The following is a 17870-nucleotide window of genomic DNA, read 5'->3' as shown; positions in this document are numbered from 1 at the left end:
ATCGTGCCTGGAGAAGACTCTAAAGCTGTGCCCGAACTGCAGGGACAAAATGAACAGCAGCTTGAAGCTGATATCTCTGAACATCCACAAGTCGCAGCCAGGAGGGTTTTGCTGGTCTTTGTGTGTCTGCAGTTCTACAAGGCGCAGTTAGGAAGATGGGCTAATCCAGGTTGGAAGGCTCCTCTGGAGGTCTCTAGTGCAACTGCCTGCTCAGAGCGAGGCTGCCTTTGAAGGTAAATCGGTTTGTACAACTTCTCAAGTACCTTATGGGGGTTTCAATCTGCTGTGTTTTCGAAGCTTTTCTATACACCCTTGTGAATGGAGAACAAAACGGGGTGCTCGGCTTGGTGCCACCTGAGCCTGTCCTGTGGCGCGGCGCTGGGGCGCAGCATTTGCTGCCAGGGAGACGCTTTGCTTCTGCCTCCTGCACAGAGGGTGGTTGTGTGAAGAGCGGGGCTGTTCCCCCGGGAGAGGGGACCCTGGCGCAGCGCTCTGCAGTCGGGAAGAGCGGGGCTGTTCCCCCGGGAGAGGGGACCCTGGCGCAGCGCTCTGCAGTCGGGAGGGGGAGTAGGTGACCTGCCAGATACTCGCTGGGAAGCTGGGACTGCGCCCAGAAGCCATCCCCACTCTGAAGCGGGAGTCGACGCTGGGGAACAGCTCAAGCTTCGGTTTGTGCATTGTCCATGGTATTTAAGGAGGTAAATGGGTTTCTGGCACCACACTAAATCCCGGGGCTGAATTACTCCATCCACCCGTAGCGGGGTGGCAAAACCAACCAGTCCAGCCCTTTCATTGGAATTACCCTGTGCCGTTACAGAAGACATCCCACAGACAAGCAGCCCTTTAAATTACTGGGAACAACGTACTGATTGTCTGAACGGATGCAGAGGTGAGGTGATGGGCTCTAGCGCAAGCTTCCTCCAGGGCGTAGGTGGAGAAGGTGCGTGTTGCTGCTGTGAGAGCGAGGCGGATGCCTGTCCTGGCTCGTGTCGCCAGCTCCGCAGGGCAGCCAGCGGTCTGTGCCAGTTCCTGCTTTACCTGCCGCCCCCAGAGGATGGCCGTGTGGTCCCAGCTCCCTGGCAGAAGCTGCTGCTGCAAAACAGCTGGCTGCAAACTCTGCAAACGTGCTGGGGTGGGGAGCAACAACCAACTACGAGCAGAAAACTAAGGTGAATGTGCTGGCCCGCAGCCTGCACCCATGCCAGTGCCAGCTGTGCTTGGGGACCATGCGGAGGAGCACCTGCGCGGGCGCAGGGCTGCTGTGGCCTGAGTGATGGGGAGGGAGAACCCCCAGCAAAGGGCAACCCCCCCTGGAGCACCCCAGGGCTGTGCTGCCTTCACCGGGACCAGGCAGCACTGCAGGCAGCAGGGGCTCTGTCCCCCTCCGGCATGGCACTGCCTGGGCATGACAGGGGGATGCTTGGAGCCTCTCTCCTGGGAGACCCCGCTGCTTTCCTGCGCTGACCCCGTGCAGCTGCCGGTGCTGGCCCTGGGTTTAGCACCGGTGTTTGCAGAGCATCAGGGCCTCCAAGGCTCAAATTGTTTATTTTTTCCTTGTAACTGAAGATGTCCCTCAGCATTAGAGCAGGCTTCCTGGGGAAAGCTGTTCTTCAGCAAATAAATAATTTCCAGGGTGGGGATGAGGAAGGAGGAACAGCCGCCAGCTGACTGCGGGGCACAGCCCAGGGCTGATGCCACTGCGAAGGGAGCCCTGGCTGCGTGCCCTGGAAAGCGTTCAGCAGGACCAGATGTTTCTCTCCCCAACTGCCCAGCACAGCAGGCAGTGGCCAAGTGCGGATGGTGTCTCTGGGAGCTGGCGGGACCTGCTCCTGGGCCTGATTCTGCAGCTTGGCCAGGGTGTCTGGGGGAAGGGGGGGGAGCTGCAAGGAGAGCAGAGGCAGATGTGAGTTGTGCAAGGTCTCGGTGGGAAAGCCCGGGCTGCACCTCCTTTGCCCAGTGTTTGCTGCGATGGGCACAAATCCCAGCTCTTCTAATGCTCCTGGCATTGCTCCTGTCACCTCCCTCCTCTGGGATGGCTCCTTAGCAGCTCTTCTAAGCGCTAACACCGAGAGCTGACCCTAGTTTCTGCATGCAGTGGGGTGTGCAGGGAGTGACACATGGCGGGACACGCAGGGTGCTGCGCAGAGCAGGACGGGCAGGGAGCTTGGGGGCAACCACCCTGGTCACGTCCGGGTGCCCTCGGCTGCGCTGTGCCACCCAGTCCCCTCCGTGTGCCAGGGGAGAGGCGGCCCTGCACGGCTGCGTGCGAGCAGCGTGTCTGGCGCATCAGGCTAACAACAAGCCCTGCGTTGTGAGTGCCTGGCCCAGCAGGGAAATGCCGTGTCCCCGCCGGCCACGCGGGCGGCCCAGGTCTGCCCGGGGCAGCCGCCTGCTCCCTGCCCTGAATGCCCGTTTTGTTGGCCGGGCTGGGGGAGGACTTGTCCCCGCGCTGCCCCGGTCCTGCTGCTCCCATGAATACGGGCAGTGTCTGGACGCAGGCACTGCCTGCGGGGCCCTGCTCCCGCCATCCTGGGGGCTCCTGGACAAAGGTGGCCCTTGGGCTCCCAGGAGGTGGGGGTCACTGCATGCCGGGGCTCCTGGCTCCCTGCCAGCCTGGCTGCGCATCCGCAGGGTGATGGAGAAAGCCCCTGTGTAGGGGTGAGCAGAGCCTGGCCATGAGAATGGCCCACGGGCAGCCCTCTCCTTCCCCCCGTGCTGTGCCGTGGGGCGCTGCTGGGGAAGGGGTGTTTGCAGGGTGCACCCCACCACGCCGAGGGGCCGCTGTGCCCTGCTGTGCCAGCGGGGCTGCGGTGGTTTGGAGGTGGTGGTGGCAGTGAGCCTGGGAACAGATTTCTGTTTCCATTGGTGAGTGAGTCAGCGGCGGCACCGCCAAGGCCTGCAGCTCCCCTCCCTTCCCTCCGGCCGCTGCTGCCGCCCGTCCCTTTCCCTCTGCCGCTCAAGGTCGGCAGCCTTGGCACCCACGGCCCAGCATCGCCCCACGGCCCCGCATCACCCTGCGGCTCTGTAGAGACCCACCAGAGCCCCCGGCGGCACCAGTGTTCTCCCACCAAACGCATCCCAGAGCAGGCAGCCGATGGGATGGGGCAGCACGAGGGCTGTGGCACTGGCACTGAGCCTCCTGCTCCCCAGGGAGGACCTGGGGACCGCCAGGCTCTGCCAAGAGGCTGCTGTCATGGCTGGGCACCGTGTCCCGGGCACCGTGTCCCAGGCACCGTGTCCCAGGCACAGCCCCCTGCTGAGCCCTTGGTCCCGGAGTCCGGCTGTGTCCAGGCAGCCGTGCCAGGAGGGATCCAGGCGGAGCAGCAGCCGGGTCACCCCCAGCCCACGAGGCAGGTCCCAGCGGGCGAAGGCAGCACCGCTGGGCACGAGGCCACGCTCCCTGCCAGGCTGCGCTGTCTCCCCAGCAATGACTCAGTCGCAGCCCCTGGTAAATCTTTTGCCTGGGGACTATCAGCTCTATTTTCGGTGCAGAGCAGGACGGTGCTCTGTGCAGCCTGCAGAAGGGAGGCGGTGCGGGCTGCCTTTGCGCCCGGCGCTCTGCCCCTCCACCTTCCTCCTCTCCTGCAGCGGGTCCCCGCTGGGAGCAGAGGGGCTGTGCCCTCTGTGCCTGTCCCAGCCCGGAGAGGGGGACGTGGAGGGATGCGGAGGCCCGCTGGTCCCGCGGGTGGGTTCATGCCTCAGCTTCCCCGCCGCGCCGTTTCCGGCAGCCCTGGGGTGCTGGGAAGGTGCATGCGGAGCCGGCAGCGCCTGCTGCTCGCCTGACCAGCGTTGTTTGGGTTGGTCAACGCTCGCATCCTGAGCCCCCGCTGCGCTTCCAGCTACAGCTTCATCACGGTTACAAGAGAAACAGCTCCCCGCTGCCAGCGCAGCCCGAGCCAAGGGGAAGCACTTGAGCAGGTTTGATGCTGGGCGCCCGCGTGCTTTCCAGGGGAGCCTCGCCATCCGTGTCCTCCCCAGCTCCCTGCTGGCCCTGGGTGCAATGAGCTGGTGGGTCTCAGCAGGAATGTGTCCATCCCAGTGAGACGCTGCCCTGCAAGCCATGGCTTGAGGATGCGGAGGGCAGGGATGCCCTGGCAGAGCGTGTGGGCAGAGCGGTGCCAGCACCATCCTGCTGCGCTGCTGCTGTGCCAGGGAGCCAGGGCACGTCCCCGGGGAGTGGGAGGGAGAGGCACAGCCGGAGATACCTCCCCTCCCCGCACTGCTGCACTGCCAGGGCTGTGCCCAGGCCTGCCGGCAGCAGGGACCATGCGGAAGGAAGGGTCAGGGAGGGCAATAAAAATAGATCCCTGTGACGCTCGGTGCTGCTGGCTCCGGCTTTGAAGCGTGTTTGCGACGTGGGCACAGCCCCAGGACTCACTCCCCCCTGCTGCTGGACACACATTGCCTCGTTCCCCGGGTCAGTGCCCCCCGGACGGAGATAAGAATGGAGGGAAGGGCCCGATTGCCCCGTCGGATGCTCCGCGCGCAGCTGGTCCCGGCCCTGCAGCCCCTGGGCAGGCGGCTCTCGGCTCTCCATGGCCAGGGAAGGGCTGTGTGGCCACGGGCGAGTGACAGTGCATCTCGCGCCCCGGGGAGGGGGGGCCCAGGGCCCTCCCGTGGGAGCAAACTGCGGCCGGGGGTGGTTTGGCTGCAGCAGCTGAGGCTCCCGGCACCCAGGGCTGGGGGCACCCAGCACCTGAGCTGGAAGAAAGCCCGAGGTTTTCTGTGCAAGGCGGGGCGATCCACCTCAGTGGGTGCCCGCAGGCTGTGGCCAGGATGGGCTCCAGCCGGGATGTCACCTGGAGCAGGACTGGTGCTGTGCTCTACCTGCTGTGCATCCTGCCCGCCCGACGGCTGGCCACCCCCCGGGGCTGACCTGCGGCTCCCGGACGGCTCTGCGCTGTGCCAGCACCATGGCACGGTGCTGGCGGGGCCGGCTCAGCGGCGGTGCGAGTGGGACGGCCAGCCCGGTCAGCGGGGCCAGGAAAGAGGCAAGACCACCACAAGAAAACCAACCCCGGCTGGTAAGTGAGAAGGAAGCAGCCAGGGCAGGGGGGAATTAAGGCTTCACCGAGGGGCCGGCCATGCCCACGGGAGGGTGTTTTTGGAGGGAGGGCTGTGGCACCAGCAGCCACCCGCCCGGATGGCCTCAGCCACCCTTCCCAGGGTGCTGTGTTGCTGTCACGGGGGCCGCAGGCACCTCAGCCCCTCAGCATCCCTCTCTCAAGCTTCATTTGCTGCTTGCTGCTGAACTGAGAGATTTTAATCTTTTAATCATGTTATGAGCCAAGGTGGTGCTGGCCACGCACAGGAGGAATGTCTGGAAGTCAGCAGCGCCCGGCACAGCGGGAGCCCATCCTGCCCCCACCTGCACATCCCCACCGTGTCCTGCTCGGGGACCCCCGTCCCCCCCAGCCTGCCTTGTCCTGCCCGGGACCAGGACTGGGACCAGGGCCAGGAGCAGAACCTGGGACCAGATACCAGAGGCCAGGGCCAGGACCAGGCATCAGGGACCATGGACCAGGACCACGGCCACGAGCAGGAGCAGGAGCGGGACCAGGACCAGGACCAGGACCAGGACCAGCTGGTGAAGGGCTGTTGGGGCTGGAGCTCCCCTGCCACATGCACATCTGACACATGTCCCTGCGGGCAGCAGCAGGAGCGAGGGAGCTTTCCGCACATCCCTGAGCCACCAAGTCCGCCGCCGGTGCAGCACCGCTGCCGTGGGGATGGGCTGGTCGGGCCACGTGCGAGGAGTGTTGGAGCAGGCGCTCAGAGGCATTTCCGTGGCCCCGACCTGAGGTGTGATTCCCTGACATATAATAGCAGAGAAAGGGGATCAGGGTGACTTTAAATTGAGAAAAAGGCATGGAGCGGTGGGGGGTCCGGGAAGCCCGAAGGACCCAGCACAATAACCCCACTGGGAAACAAAAGCCCCTTTGTTTTTGCTCGCTGCTGGTGTTTTGTCGGTGGGGAGCCAGGGCCTGCTTTCACAGTGCCCGTGCCCCAGCTTTTACAGTGCCGGAGCTTTTACAGCCCGTGCTGCGGCTGCACGGCCCCGTGCTGCCGAGAAACCCTCCTGAGGCTGCAGACTGCCGCTGGCCCACTGTCCCGCATTGCCCCGCATCACTCTGCATCGCCCTGTGTCACCACGCATCACTCTGCATCGCCCTGTGTCACCCCGCATCGCCCCGCATCACTCCGTGTCACCCCGCATCGCCCCAGGCCGCCCCCTCCCCGGCTGCCCCCAGGCTGTGGCGGGACGGGGCTGCGGACCCCAGCCCAGCCGGTGCAGGCGGCTGCAGGTTTCGGGGGCAAGGCCAGGCAGCCGCCGGGGAAAGAACGTATTTCATGAGATGTCTGTCACGTGGGCATAATTAAAACTTCTCGTTATCACAGTGTTAGCAGCAGTGTGGGGCATGCTCTCAGAGGGACGCCTTTGCAGGAGGCCCCACGGCTGCAATTAGGTGACGCTGTGCTCCGGCCACGCAGGTTTAATCGCTCCTTTCCCCGTGTTTTCTTCCCGAGGGGAGCGGAGGGGTGTCCCGCAGCCCAGCCCGGCGCAGCGAGGCAGCGCAGAGCCACGGCAGCCCCCGCCGAAGAACAACAAAGCCCTGGAATTAGAGATGTGGTGGGAGTTTACTTTACCGCAAAAAAATGTCAGAAATCCGTATTGTTTGGACAGGGATTTGCTGGGGATCGCTAGATAAAAGCCTGGCAGGGACTCAGCCGGGGGGGGGAAAAGTCAGCCAGCTCCTTTCTCGTGGTGGGGACTTGTGGCCGAGCAAGGGATGCACCACACCGCCGGCACGAGGGGTTTCGGGGCCGAGGCACAGGCAGGGGCAGGGGCAGGGACAGCCGGTGCCCTCGTGAGCCAGCGCAGGACCTGGGCCCGGGGGCAGCATGGGGCCGGGGCGGGGATGCCAGGCTGCCCCGTGCCCAGCACCGGCTTCGGGTCTTTGCAGTAGGAAACATTTCAGCGGTGCCAGCACCCCGGGACACTGAGCTCAGCTGCCCGGTGACGGGTCCGCGGCACGCGGTGCCTGGCCACAGCCCCACGGGACACCCAGCCAGCGTGCGGGGCTCGCCGGTGCCGAGGGGTGGCTGCCCTGGCACGTACGGACAGGAGCAGGAGGGAGCTGGGCCACGGGGGCTGCTCTCACCCCTCAGGGCCCCCCAGCAGCTCCACGCTTGCCAAATTTTGCAGCAGAGTCAGGGCAGCTGCTTCCGCCGTGCCCACGCTCAGCTGCTCTCCCCTCCCTGGCCTGTTCTCCCTGGCAGCACGGCTCAGCTCCCGGCTGCTGCTGCTCCGGCTGCAGCTCAGACCTGGAAGTGCCAAATCCCCTTTTCCCCCAGGACCCACAGGGCCTGTTCCCCCGGCTCTGCGCTCGGGACCCGCCTGCCTCTGCGCTGCCCAGCCTGGGGCCTGCGGGCGCAGCCGTGGCACCGCCGGGGGGGATGTGGGGTGCCCTCCCTGGGATCGGCGTGGGGAGCGCTGCGAGGAGCCGCGCCAGCCAGATGTGCAATGTGTGCCAGCAATCCCTGGGCACGCCTGGCCACGGGACGGGGTCGGCGAGCACCCACCCTGCCCGCTCCTCCCCGCCCGGCTTTGGGAGAAACGACAGCGCACGCAGCCCGGTTGCACGTTTTTTTTTTTTAATACTGTTCACGTCTAAAATGACCAAAACCAAGCCAAGCGCTCCTGGCCCCTCGCCCTGCCCTAGGCAGAGAGCAGGAGGGCCGCGGGCTCCCTGGCCGTGTGTGCCTCTGCCCTGCCCAGTGCTGGGTGCAGGCGAGCATGCAGGCAGGGCACCCCGGCACTGCGGGCAGGCTGCTCTGCACCCGCTGCCAGGACAGGGGAATCCACACGGCTCCGGTGAATGCATTTAAATAATAAGCTAATGAGCGGCAAAAGCAAAGGCATCTTAATCACATCTTCTAAAACAGCAATTGGCAGCTGCTCCTCGTGCCCCAGCAGCGAGGGGGCCCTGCCCGCCCCGCAGCAGCTCGGGGCAGGCGCGGGCACGGTGCCCAGGCAGCCGGCACCAGGCTGTTAAGGCACTCGCACCGCTGGCAGCTGGCGGTTGCGGTAAGCGCATGGTCACGCGGGGTCCAGCGGGGTGTGCGGGCAGCGGTGCTCAGGCTGGGTGCAGCGCGAGCGGGTGCTCAGTGCGGTGGTGCGGGGCGGGTGCTGCCGTGTCGCTGGCGGCGCGGACCCGGCTGCCTCCTGGTGCTGCAGGGACGCGGGGCTGGGCTCTTCTCCCGTGTCCCTGGGAAGGCAATGCCGGCCGAGCTGCTGGCTGTGGGGCAGTCCCACGGCCCCAGAGGCCACGTTGTCATGGGGATGTCTGCTGGGGGCTGCGCTTACCTGCACCCCCCGCCCCGCGAGGCAGCAGGCACGGTGCAGGTGACTGGGGCACAGCAGATGGGGAGGGTTTTGGGGTGGAAGCCGCACTCTCGCCGCAGCCCCGGCCCAGCTGGGGTGTCAGGGCCAGGCTGCGACAGGGCGCCCCGGCCGCGCACAGCGGAGGGTGGGCACAGGGGTGCGGCTGGGACCCGGCCGGGCGCTCAGACCACGAAGCGGAGCCCATACGTCATCTGATGGCCGTTGTCCCAGGCGTAGAGAACCTTCTCCTTGGGGTTGTAGTCAACCTGCGTGGTGAAGGCGTACTGGTTGAGGAAGGGCAGACGGAGCTCTGCCTCCGTGTCTGTGTGCGTGTCGAAGGCGTAGGAGATCTGCCCTTCCTTCTGGCTGTAGGTGTCCACAGCGTAGAGGATGCCGCAGATGATGAAGCAGTTCCCGTAGACGTTACGCTTCAGCCCCGTCTTCCAGGTGGTCTCCCTGCGCACCGAGAGGTCCCCGGGGTCGAGGCGGCTCAGGACAATCACCTCCTGCTGCGAGTAGTCATAGTCCACGGACGGGTAGATGACCCAGAGCCCGCTCTCGTCCACGGCAAAGTCAATGTCCGAGTGGCCCCTCCACTTCCAGGGCGTCGTGTCCTCATACACCACGTCATGGAGCAGTGCCCAGGCTGCCACGTACCGCTCCTTCAGGTCATACTTGATGATATTTTTGGTGAAGGCGCGGTTGTAGTAAAAGGCCCCCCGGTACACCACGTGCCCCGTGCCGATCCAGTTGTAGGGCAGCTTGTAGAGGTTGCTCCAGCGACCTGTGAGCGGGCGGGAGAGGCGTTGGGACCCCTCGCAGCACTGGGGTCCCATGCATGACGGCCCAAGCGTGCCGGCAGCAGCAGGGGACTTGTGTCCCCCTCGCTGCCCCATGGGTGGTCCCTAGCGCAGATGCCCATCAGCTGCCCACCACCCCAGGGCCCGGCACAGCCGGCGTTGCACAGCGCTGGGCACCCCCCCAGGAGGAGCCGGGGCCCCTGTGCCCGCTCAGCCGCCAGCTCTCACCCTGCTTGAAGTTGTCGAGGCTCCTGAACTCCACCAGGCTGTTGCCGTAGTAGTAGTTGGTGACGTAGATGCGGTCATCCTTGGCTGCCGGGTCCTTCATCCAGGCCCCCTCGTTGCGCCCATAGCTGTGCTGCTCCGTGGGGGGCTCCACTGACTCGATAGTGCCTTCGCACTCCACCTCCTTCACTAGGTACCGAGGAGGAGGAGGAGGAGGAAGGCTTACCCCTGCCCCAGCCAGCCTGCCTCCGCTGGGGCCGGGAAGCCCTTTGCCTTGGCAGGGCTACTGCTGGCCCAGCCTGGCCACGCGCGCCAGGACCACGGGGATGGGTGCCACCTCCCAGCCCCCCCCGCTCACCCACCTCTGTTTGGCGTTTCAGGGTCCCCGGTGCTGTCAGCCCCCTGCCCGAGGATGGTGGCGGGGGGGCTGCGGGCAGTGGTGCGGGGGGCCGGAGCGGTGCTGGGCGCAGCCGTGGTGCTGGGCACGGTGGTCTCTGCCCGCATGACGGCTTGGGCCGGGGTCCCCTCGGCTGGTGCGGGCGGGGGACCCCTCTCCTGCCGCTCTGGCACAGCCACCCCCCTCGCAGGGCTCTCTGCAGGGGGACAAGCCGGGGGACAGTGCGTTGGTGGGGGCAGCCCCTGGCCCTCCGCCCCGCCGAGCAGCACCACAGCAGGAGGGTGCCCCCAGCCCCCCGCGCCCCTGCCCCATCCAGGGACTCACCGCGGCTGACGGCTGGCCCCTCTGCCACCCCCGCCTGCCCGGCCTTGTAGTAAGTGATGCCCCGGACCACGGTTTGCTGATGTGCCGATGGCTTGGGCTTGGGCGTAGGCTGCAACCCTCCCCTGGCCTTTGCGTTATCCTTTTTGGGTTTCTCAGGCTTCAGCTGCTTCTCCTTGGGCGCTCGGGCAGCCGCCTTGTCCCCCAGCACCTTGCGGGTGCTGGGGTACTGTCCTGCCTCCTTCTCTCGGCCGCCCGCCGTGTCCTGGGGGGCAGAGCCCGGTGAGACCCCCTCCCCTCCCACCACCGTGCCGGACAGCGGGTGCAGGCACCAGCCCTCAGCTGCCGGCATGGTGCACCCCGATGCATTCGCAGGAGCTGCCAGCACCCACCACAAGCCTGGGGGAGCTCAGCTCTGCCCTGCGGCAGGAGAAGCCCAGAGGCACCGGCCGTGCCTGCGAGGGGCTGGGGCCCGGCGGTACCTGTGCCTTGCTCTCAGGGATGGCGGCAGCGTCCTTCTGCAGCAGCTGGTAGCCCAGGTTGGAGATCTCCTTCTTGATGCTGATCATGATGTCGGAGTAGTTCTCGTAGCGTCTCATCTGGTTGGTGAGGTGCAGGACACTCTCCTTCATGAAGTCGTTCTCCCTGCTCAGGTTGGTCTTGATGGTCTGGAGGAGAGAAGAGGAGTGGAGCCCTGCTCGGGGAGCCCACGGCACCCCAGATGGTCCCGAGCAGCCAGATGGGGCACGCTGCAGGGACGGCGCCTGCCAGAGCTCACTCACCTCCTCCAGCGTGTTCATCTGGGCCACCACCTTGCTGATGTAGGAGTGCACCTTCATCAGGTCCATGCTGTAGAGCGTTCCCTCCAGCAGGTCCACCATGGACTGCAGCTGCAGAGGGAGGGCAGGACTGGGGCACAGGGCGTGGGGCAGGGCTGCGCAGCCGCTGCGGATGCCCCCACATGCGTCCATCCCTGCTAACGGCCGGAGCGCAGGAACCACACTGCTCCATTGCCCGATGGGCCTGCTGGGGCAGGGATGGGGAGCGTGGGCTCCTGCGTGTGGGGAGGGGGTCTCTGGCCCCTAGCCCCGGGTCCCGCCGCAGCTGCAGATACCTTGAAGAGCTCAGGCGCCTGCTTCTTCAGCTTCTCCATCTTCCATTCGTTCTCGCAGGGGTTGAGCGAGGAGGGGGGGGCGGTGCAGGAGCACTTGCAGTCAGCCCCCGAGCTCACCGTCTCCACCGTGTAGAAGTCCTCCACCCGCATGCTGCCGTTCCTGACGCGGCTGCAGGCGTCCTTGCTGAGAGGCCGCAGGATGCACTTGCAGCGGCAGTCGGAGCCCTCTGAGGTCATCCGGACCTGGTCCGCCTCTCCCAGCGCCTGCGGGGACACGTGGCAGTGGGGCGGCTGGTGAGCCTGGTGTCCCACCCGGGTGTCCCACAGGGCCCTGCCGACCCCAGCAATCCATCACGGTCAACTCCCTCTCTGCCGCATTCCCAGAGGTCTCTCCCACCAACTCTGGGGCTCCTGGCCGTGCCCCGAAGAGCGTGGGGCATCATCTGGCCCAGAGCACCCTGTCCCACCGCCCTGCACCTGGGTGACAGTGACAAAACCCAGGCAGCCCCTTGCCCCTGCAGGCACCAGAGCGTTTGTGCCCCAGGTACTTTGGTCCCATTTCTGTATCTGTTTCCCAGCCTTCAGCAAGACCCGAGCGAGCAGGGACGGTGGGGAGGAGATCCAGAAGCGCCTCTGTCCCCCCGCGCCCACAGCCCCGAGCCCACACAGGGTCCGTTGTTCATGGTGACACGCAGCCACCTCGGGGAGAGTCGGCCTCTCCAGACTCCCGCAATGGCCCGAGGCACACACTCAAGGACTCCCTTGTTTCCACACATGGCCCTGACTCACGCTACGGAACCCAGGGTGCTTTTCGGCTGGTTTCTGCAGATAAGGAACTGCTCTCCCTGCATTGTGCTCGGGAACAAGGGGGCGGCTCAGCCTGCCCGGTGGGATGGGGAGCTGCGTCCCTCTCACCCCCTGCCACAGGCTGTGCACCCGTGGGGGATGTCTGGGCTGGCGGGGAGCACGGCCAGGCTGCGCTGGGTGCCCCGTGTGCGGGGACGCGCCTCCTCCGAGCACCCGGGAGGGTGTGAGGGTGGGAGAAAGGGGAGAGGCAGCGCAGTGACCCCGGAGGGAGAGGGCTCTGCCCGCAGGGACTGACTCACGCTGGGAAACAGAATGGTGGCAGAGCGGGGAAATGAGTTTAGCTCTGGATCTCCCATCCTCCCCCGGAGCACAGCGCGGTGTGGGAAAAGGCAGAGGCCCACAGGGCCGATGTCCTGCCTGCGGGCAGCACCCACGGCCATGCAGGCACCATCCTTCCCGCGTCCAACCGGGCTGACGCGCTGGCGGCACCCGGGCAGCGTCTCTCCCCGGGCAGTGCCCTCCCGGCAGGGACCCCCAGCTCCCACAGCCCCACAGCCGGGGCCAGGGGCTTCCCTTCCTAAAGCAGCAGCAAAACCTCCTGCATTTTGCATTTCAAAAAAGCCTCTCTCTTTCAAAGGGAAAGGTCCCGCTGGCCGGGAGGAAAACACCAGGGGCCCGGAGGGCTGTAAATCGAACAGGATCTAATCAAGCTCTCGGCAGGGAGCAGCGGGGCAGGGAGCCGGACCCCCTCCCCAAACATCACATCTCCAGACGCTGGCACCTCCCTGGGGCCCCCTGACATCCCCACGGCAATGCCGGCGCTTGTGCAAACAGGCAGGACGATTCACAGCCCTGCGGCGAGCTGACGGCTGCTCCACACGCACCCGGGCAGCTCCCCGGCCCCGGAGCTGGGCTGCTCTCCCTGCCACGACCTCTGTCCCTCCATGTGCAGGACGCTGCACGAGGTCCCGGTGTGCACATGCATCCCCATGGGAGCCCTGCATGAGGTCCTGGTTTGCCTGTGCATCCCTGTGGGAACCCTACATGAGGTCCTGCTGTGCCCCGTGGGAGCCCCACGGGAGCACCTGGCTGGGGGCCCCCATTCCCACCAACAATCCGGGCACCGACCACTGGTGCAGCAACCACCGCTGCAGCACAGCCCAACACCCGGGGACACGCGGCAATCCCGCCCGCCATCAGCACCTTCCGCAGGGAAGGGCTGCAGCTGCCGGTGCTGGAAGCTTGTTCCCGTGGGGTGGAGGCAGGCGGCCGCGGGCTGCGCGCTCCCTCCCAGTGCCCTTGGCAGCGCTGCGGCGGGAGGCACGGCTGGCGTGGAGGCCCCGCGTGTCCCGCTGAGGTGGGGCGTGAGTGGGCTGGAGCCATGCGCAGCAAATGCGCCCGGAGCAGCCCTATCAGTGGCTGTTTACACTGTGCAGTGCACGGGAGGCCCAGCAAACGGAGGCTCCCCCGTGGCACGAAGGGGCAACCTCTTCCCCGGAGACCTCCCGGTTCAAGCCATTTCCCTCCTGCGTCCCAGCAAACGGCCCCCGGCCGGGGCAGGGCGCAGCCTCGCGGGCAGCCGGCCGGGCAGGCAGCCAGGGGCCCAGGGGCCCGGCAGCCACTTCTGTCTCACGCCGCTCAGCGACAGAAAAATCCACTCACCTTGGGTCGAGGTGCGAGTGGGCGCTGGGGGGCCGGGGGGAGACCGTCTGCCCCTTCCCGGGCGCTGCCTGGGCCTCGCTGCGCAACAGCCAGGACAGCCGCCTGCCTTCACGTGGGGTAGTAACATTAAACCTTGTTCTGCCTTTTAAACGGCTTCCTTAGACAGGAACCGTATGTTCTATTTATACAGAAAAGGCTATAAACAAGGAAGTCTTAAAAAAAGGCCCCCGCGCGGTCCATTCTACGAGGGTCACCCCGCCTCAGTGCATCGGCCGGGCGTCCACCATCACCCTGCGTCCGGCTGTGCCCCGACCTCGCGGGGGACAGCCTGCACCCCCCGGCGCACGTGGGACCCGCTCCCCGACAGCGTGCGGCTGGGTCGGGACGCGGGGCACGAGGCAGCCCCTGCTGAGTGCCAGCACACTGCACCCGCTGCTCGGAGACAAAATCTAACAGCTCCCCAAGAAACCTCTGTGGGGGCTGCTGCAGCCCCGCAGGGTCGCCGGGTGGTTCCTTCCCTGAACCCCCCGCTCGCTGCACACCCCGGCCCAGGGTGCCAGCAGGTGGGTGCTGCCCCTCCTCCAGAGCCGGGTCCCAGCCCGGAGCCCGGCAGCGGATGTGTGGCTGGCATGGGGAAGCATCCCTGCACTTTGCTGCGGGTTTCCTCATTCCCAGTTTTACGAGCTGGGTGATTTTCCCAGCGCTGCCTCGTTTCTGGGACCTCTTGCAAGAGCGTCCATGTGAGCACAGGGTTTGTGCCATTATTTGGAGAAAGCGGGACCTTTGACAATGAACCTTGGCCAGCTTTTAAGCTGTCCTTTGACTGCTGCCAGAGGACTTGTCTCGGGGGAAAACACAGTGTGTTGATAAGCACGCTGCCGCGCTCTCACACAGCTGCTGGAAGGCATGTCCTGGTCCTGGGAGGGAAACCATGTCACCCTCCTCTTCCTCCTCCTCCTCCCCAGCTTGGCACAACACGTTAAACACGCTCTGTAGCACAGGGAACTGAGGCAGAGCGGGGCTGGTAGAGCCGGGCTGTGGCTGATGATGGCCAGGCCCCGGGCGCTGGCACTGCTCGGGTGTCCCGTGTCGGTCACGGGGACACCACTGTGCAAAATGCTTGTGTGGCACACGAACGCCCACAGACAGACAGACGGGATCTCCTCCAAATGGCAAGGACTGAAAAAAGACCTTCAAGCACAGCGGGCAGCACCTGCACGGAGGGAGGGAGGAGGCGACAGCAGCGCGTGGGTCCGTGGCTGCGGACCCCGGGGTGCTGCAGACAGCGCTGCCCCCCCGCCCTGCCAGGAACCCCAGCGCGGGGCTCCCCCGGCCACCGCTCCCAAGCCAACCGCTGCCAACAACAGCTGCGTTTTCACCTCGTTCCACCAAGCGGCTCGGAAAATCTTGGCTCTTTAACGCTTTGGTGACCCGGCATCGGCGCCCTCCCTCCCCGGGGGCCGCTCCCGCCACCGTCCCGCGGGGCTGGGTCCCGGTGCCCCGGCCCCGGCGGGGCTGGCGCGGCTGCGGGCACCGGCCCCGCGGGAGGGCTGCAACCGAGGGCTCTCGGACCCCGCACGCCGCCCCTCTCATCCCCGCGGGACAAGCCGCGTCCGGGCGGCTCTCCCGGCCCGGCGGCGGCCCTTGGGGGCCGGCCCCCTCCCCGGCACCCAGCGCGCCCGCAGCCCGAAACGGCCCCCGCGGCGGAGGGAGCGCCAGCGCCAAACCCGCCCCGCCGCTCCCCGGGGCCACCCCGCGCCCCGGACCCGGGCCGCGGCCGCAGGGGGCTGTGCGGGTCCCCGTGCCCCCCGCTCCCCCGGGGGCCCGGCCACGCCGGAACACGCCGCCGCTGCCCGCCTGAGCGGGGAGCCCCGGCCCAGCGACGCGGGTGCTCGGGCCCCGGCGCAGGTTGCGGTGCCGGTGCCGGGCTCACGCCGCCCGCTCTGCCCGCGAGGCTGCCGCGGTGCCCGGGCAGCCCCGCCCGCTCCTCCCGCTGCCGGCCCTGCCCGCCTCGGTGCGGCTGGAGGCGGCGGGGGGCCCGCGCCGCCTCGGGACCCCCGCGGAGCCCGCTCGGGCACAGCAGCGACCGCTGCCGCCGCCGGGGCCCCCGGACCGGCCCCGCAGGGAGGGCGGACTGCACCCCCCGCTCCCGGGCACCCGCGGGGGCACGCCGGTGGGCGCACCGCCGGTCTCGGTCCCGGCCCCGGTCCCGGTCCCGGTCCCGGTGCCGGTGCTTACCGTGGCGGCGCCGCGCGCCGCGGCCAGCGCCGGGAGCAGCAGCGCCGGGAGCAGCAGCGCCCGCATGGCGAGAGCGGCACCGAGCGCCCGCTCCGCCCGGCCCGGCCCGGCGGCGGGGAGGAGCCGCCCGCCCGCCCGTCCTCTCGCCCGCCCGCCCCGCCCCGCCCCGCCCCGTCCCGTCCCGTCCCGTCCCGTCCCGTCCCGTCCCGGCGGCGGCACCGGCCCCAGGCGCGGCGCCGCGGCGGCGGGGGCGGCGCGGTCCCGCCCGGGCGGAGCTGGCCGGTGCCCGCCCAGGGGCCGTCCCGGCTTTCCCCGTACGGGGCTGGCTGCTGTCAGGGACGGGGCTGTCCGCTACCCCGGAATGCCCGGTGCCCCGTGCCGGGGCTCCCCGCTCCCTCCCCGGGCTGCCCGGCGCCCCTTTCCCGGTGCCGCCCATCCCCTCCTCTCTCGAGGCGGGTGCCCCGGGCGGGCGCGTCCGGGCCCTCCCCGAGGCTGCCCGGTGCCCCTCTCCCGCGCTGCCCGGTGCCTGCGCCGCGCCGGGGCCGCCCCGTGCCGCGGGCAGCGCTCCGGGCTCGGGCGGCGGGTGCCCCCTAGCGCCCCGCCGCTCCCGCTGCACCGGCTCGGGCGCGCCACAGGGGAGCCGGGCGCGGCCCCCGCTCTCAGGGCGGGCCGCGGCGCGCAGCCCACCGGGGCGGTGCCCGCGGGGCGCAGGGACCGGCCGCGACCGACCCCACGGCCCGGCCCGGCCGCACCGGGGGCGGCGGGGCCGGGGCGGGGCGGGGCGGGCCCCGGAGGCGGGGCCGGGCGGGGGCGTGGCGGCCCCGCGGGTACATCCGGGCGGCGCGGGCGGACTACGCTTCCCGTCGTGCCCCGCGGGAGGGCGGGGCGGCCCGGCCCGGCCCGGCCCGAGCGCGGCGCCCGCAGCGGCGGCTCTGGCTGTCAGCAGCGCCCGGAGCGGCCATGGGGCAGCGCGGCCGCCGGGGCCCCTGAGACCCGCCGCGCCCCGGCGCCGCCATGGAGCTGGAGCCGCCCGCGGAGCTCCCGGAGCCCCGCGCCGCCGCCAAGGGGCCGCCCCGCAACGGTGAGTGGAGCGCGGGGTCCGGCCCGGCCGCGGGCGCCCCTCAGGGCCGGGGGGGGGGGGGGGGGGGGCGTGTGGCGCGGGCCCTGCCAGGCCGGTCACTCGCCGGGGCGCGGTACCGGGCGCTCCGCCCGCCGCGCCTCAGCCGCCCCACCGGGAGCGGTGGCGGGGCGGGGGGGGGGTGCTGCCGGCGGCCGCAACTTTCCGCGGTCGTGGGGCACAACAAAGGGCCGCGCCGGCCGGCGCGTGCTGCCCGCGGAGAGCCGCCCTGCCCGCCGCGCCCCCCCCCGCTGTCAGGGTCCCCCCGCTTCGGCGGGACGAGCCGCTCCGCCGCCGCCCCCTTCGCGGAGAGCGGCGGGGCCCCGCGGCGCGGGACCGGCGCGGGGCACGCGGGGGTTCTGCGCCGCTCGTAACGGGTGCCCTTCCGCGGCCGGGGTGCCTCCTGCTGGTTCGCCCGCCCGCCCAGGAAAGCGCCGGTTCTCCGTCCACATCGCCCCTGTCGCCCCTCCGGGGGCCGCTGCAAGCGTGACCGCCTCCGCGCAGGGCCGAGGAGCGGCCCGCAGCAACGCTCCGCCGCCCGGCCCGGTGCCGCCCGGCCCGGTGCCGCCGCTCCTCCGGGGGGGCCGGGCCGCCGGCCGTGGTCACAGGCACCATTTGGGACGCTTTACACTTCCAGGATGCAGCTGCTGCATCTGCACTTGAATGTCCCTGGCAATTTTTATGGTTTGCGATTGCATTTTACCATCTTAAGGTACTCTCTTCTACAAAGGGTTTGCTCAGACAAAAGGGGCTTCGTATCAGGCAACATCGCTGGTGTTCGCGAGATACGAGCCCTGCCGAAA

At 68.5% G+C, this 17870-nt stretch overlaps 1 protein-coding gene across 1 annotated transcript; it reads right to left on the bottom strand.

Moving 5' to 3' along the window:
* Nucleotides 1–8233: 8233 nt before the first annotated feature.
* OLFML2A (olfactomedin like 2A) lies at nucleotides 8234–16016 on the bottom strand. Its single transcript, XM_059828831.1, has 8 exons — nucleotides 15951–16016; nucleotides 11244–11507; nucleotides 10912–11019; nucleotides 10612–10797; nucleotides 10133–10394; nucleotides 9774–10004; nucleotides 9415–9600; nucleotides 8234–9170 (listed from the first exon to the last, which is right to left on the bottom strand). Exons 1-8 carry the CDS (start codon nucleotides 16014–16016, stop codon nucleotides 8569–8571), a joined length of 1905 nt encoding a protein of 634 aa, XP_059684814.1. The 3' UTR covers nucleotides 8234–8568.
* Nucleotides 16017–17870: the final 1854 nt, after the last annotated feature.

The sequence above is a fragment of the Gavia stellata genome, chromosome 24 (assembly GCF_030936135.1).
Source record: "Gavia stellata isolate bGavSte3 chromosome 24, bGavSte3.hap2, whole genome shotgun sequence".
In the NCBI taxonomy this organism is placed as follows: Eukaryota; Metazoa; Chordata; class Aves; order Gaviiformes; family Gaviidae; genus Gavia; species Gavia stellata.
Note: the sequence above shows the minus strand (reverse complement) of the source record. Positions and strands in the feature narration are given on the sequence as shown.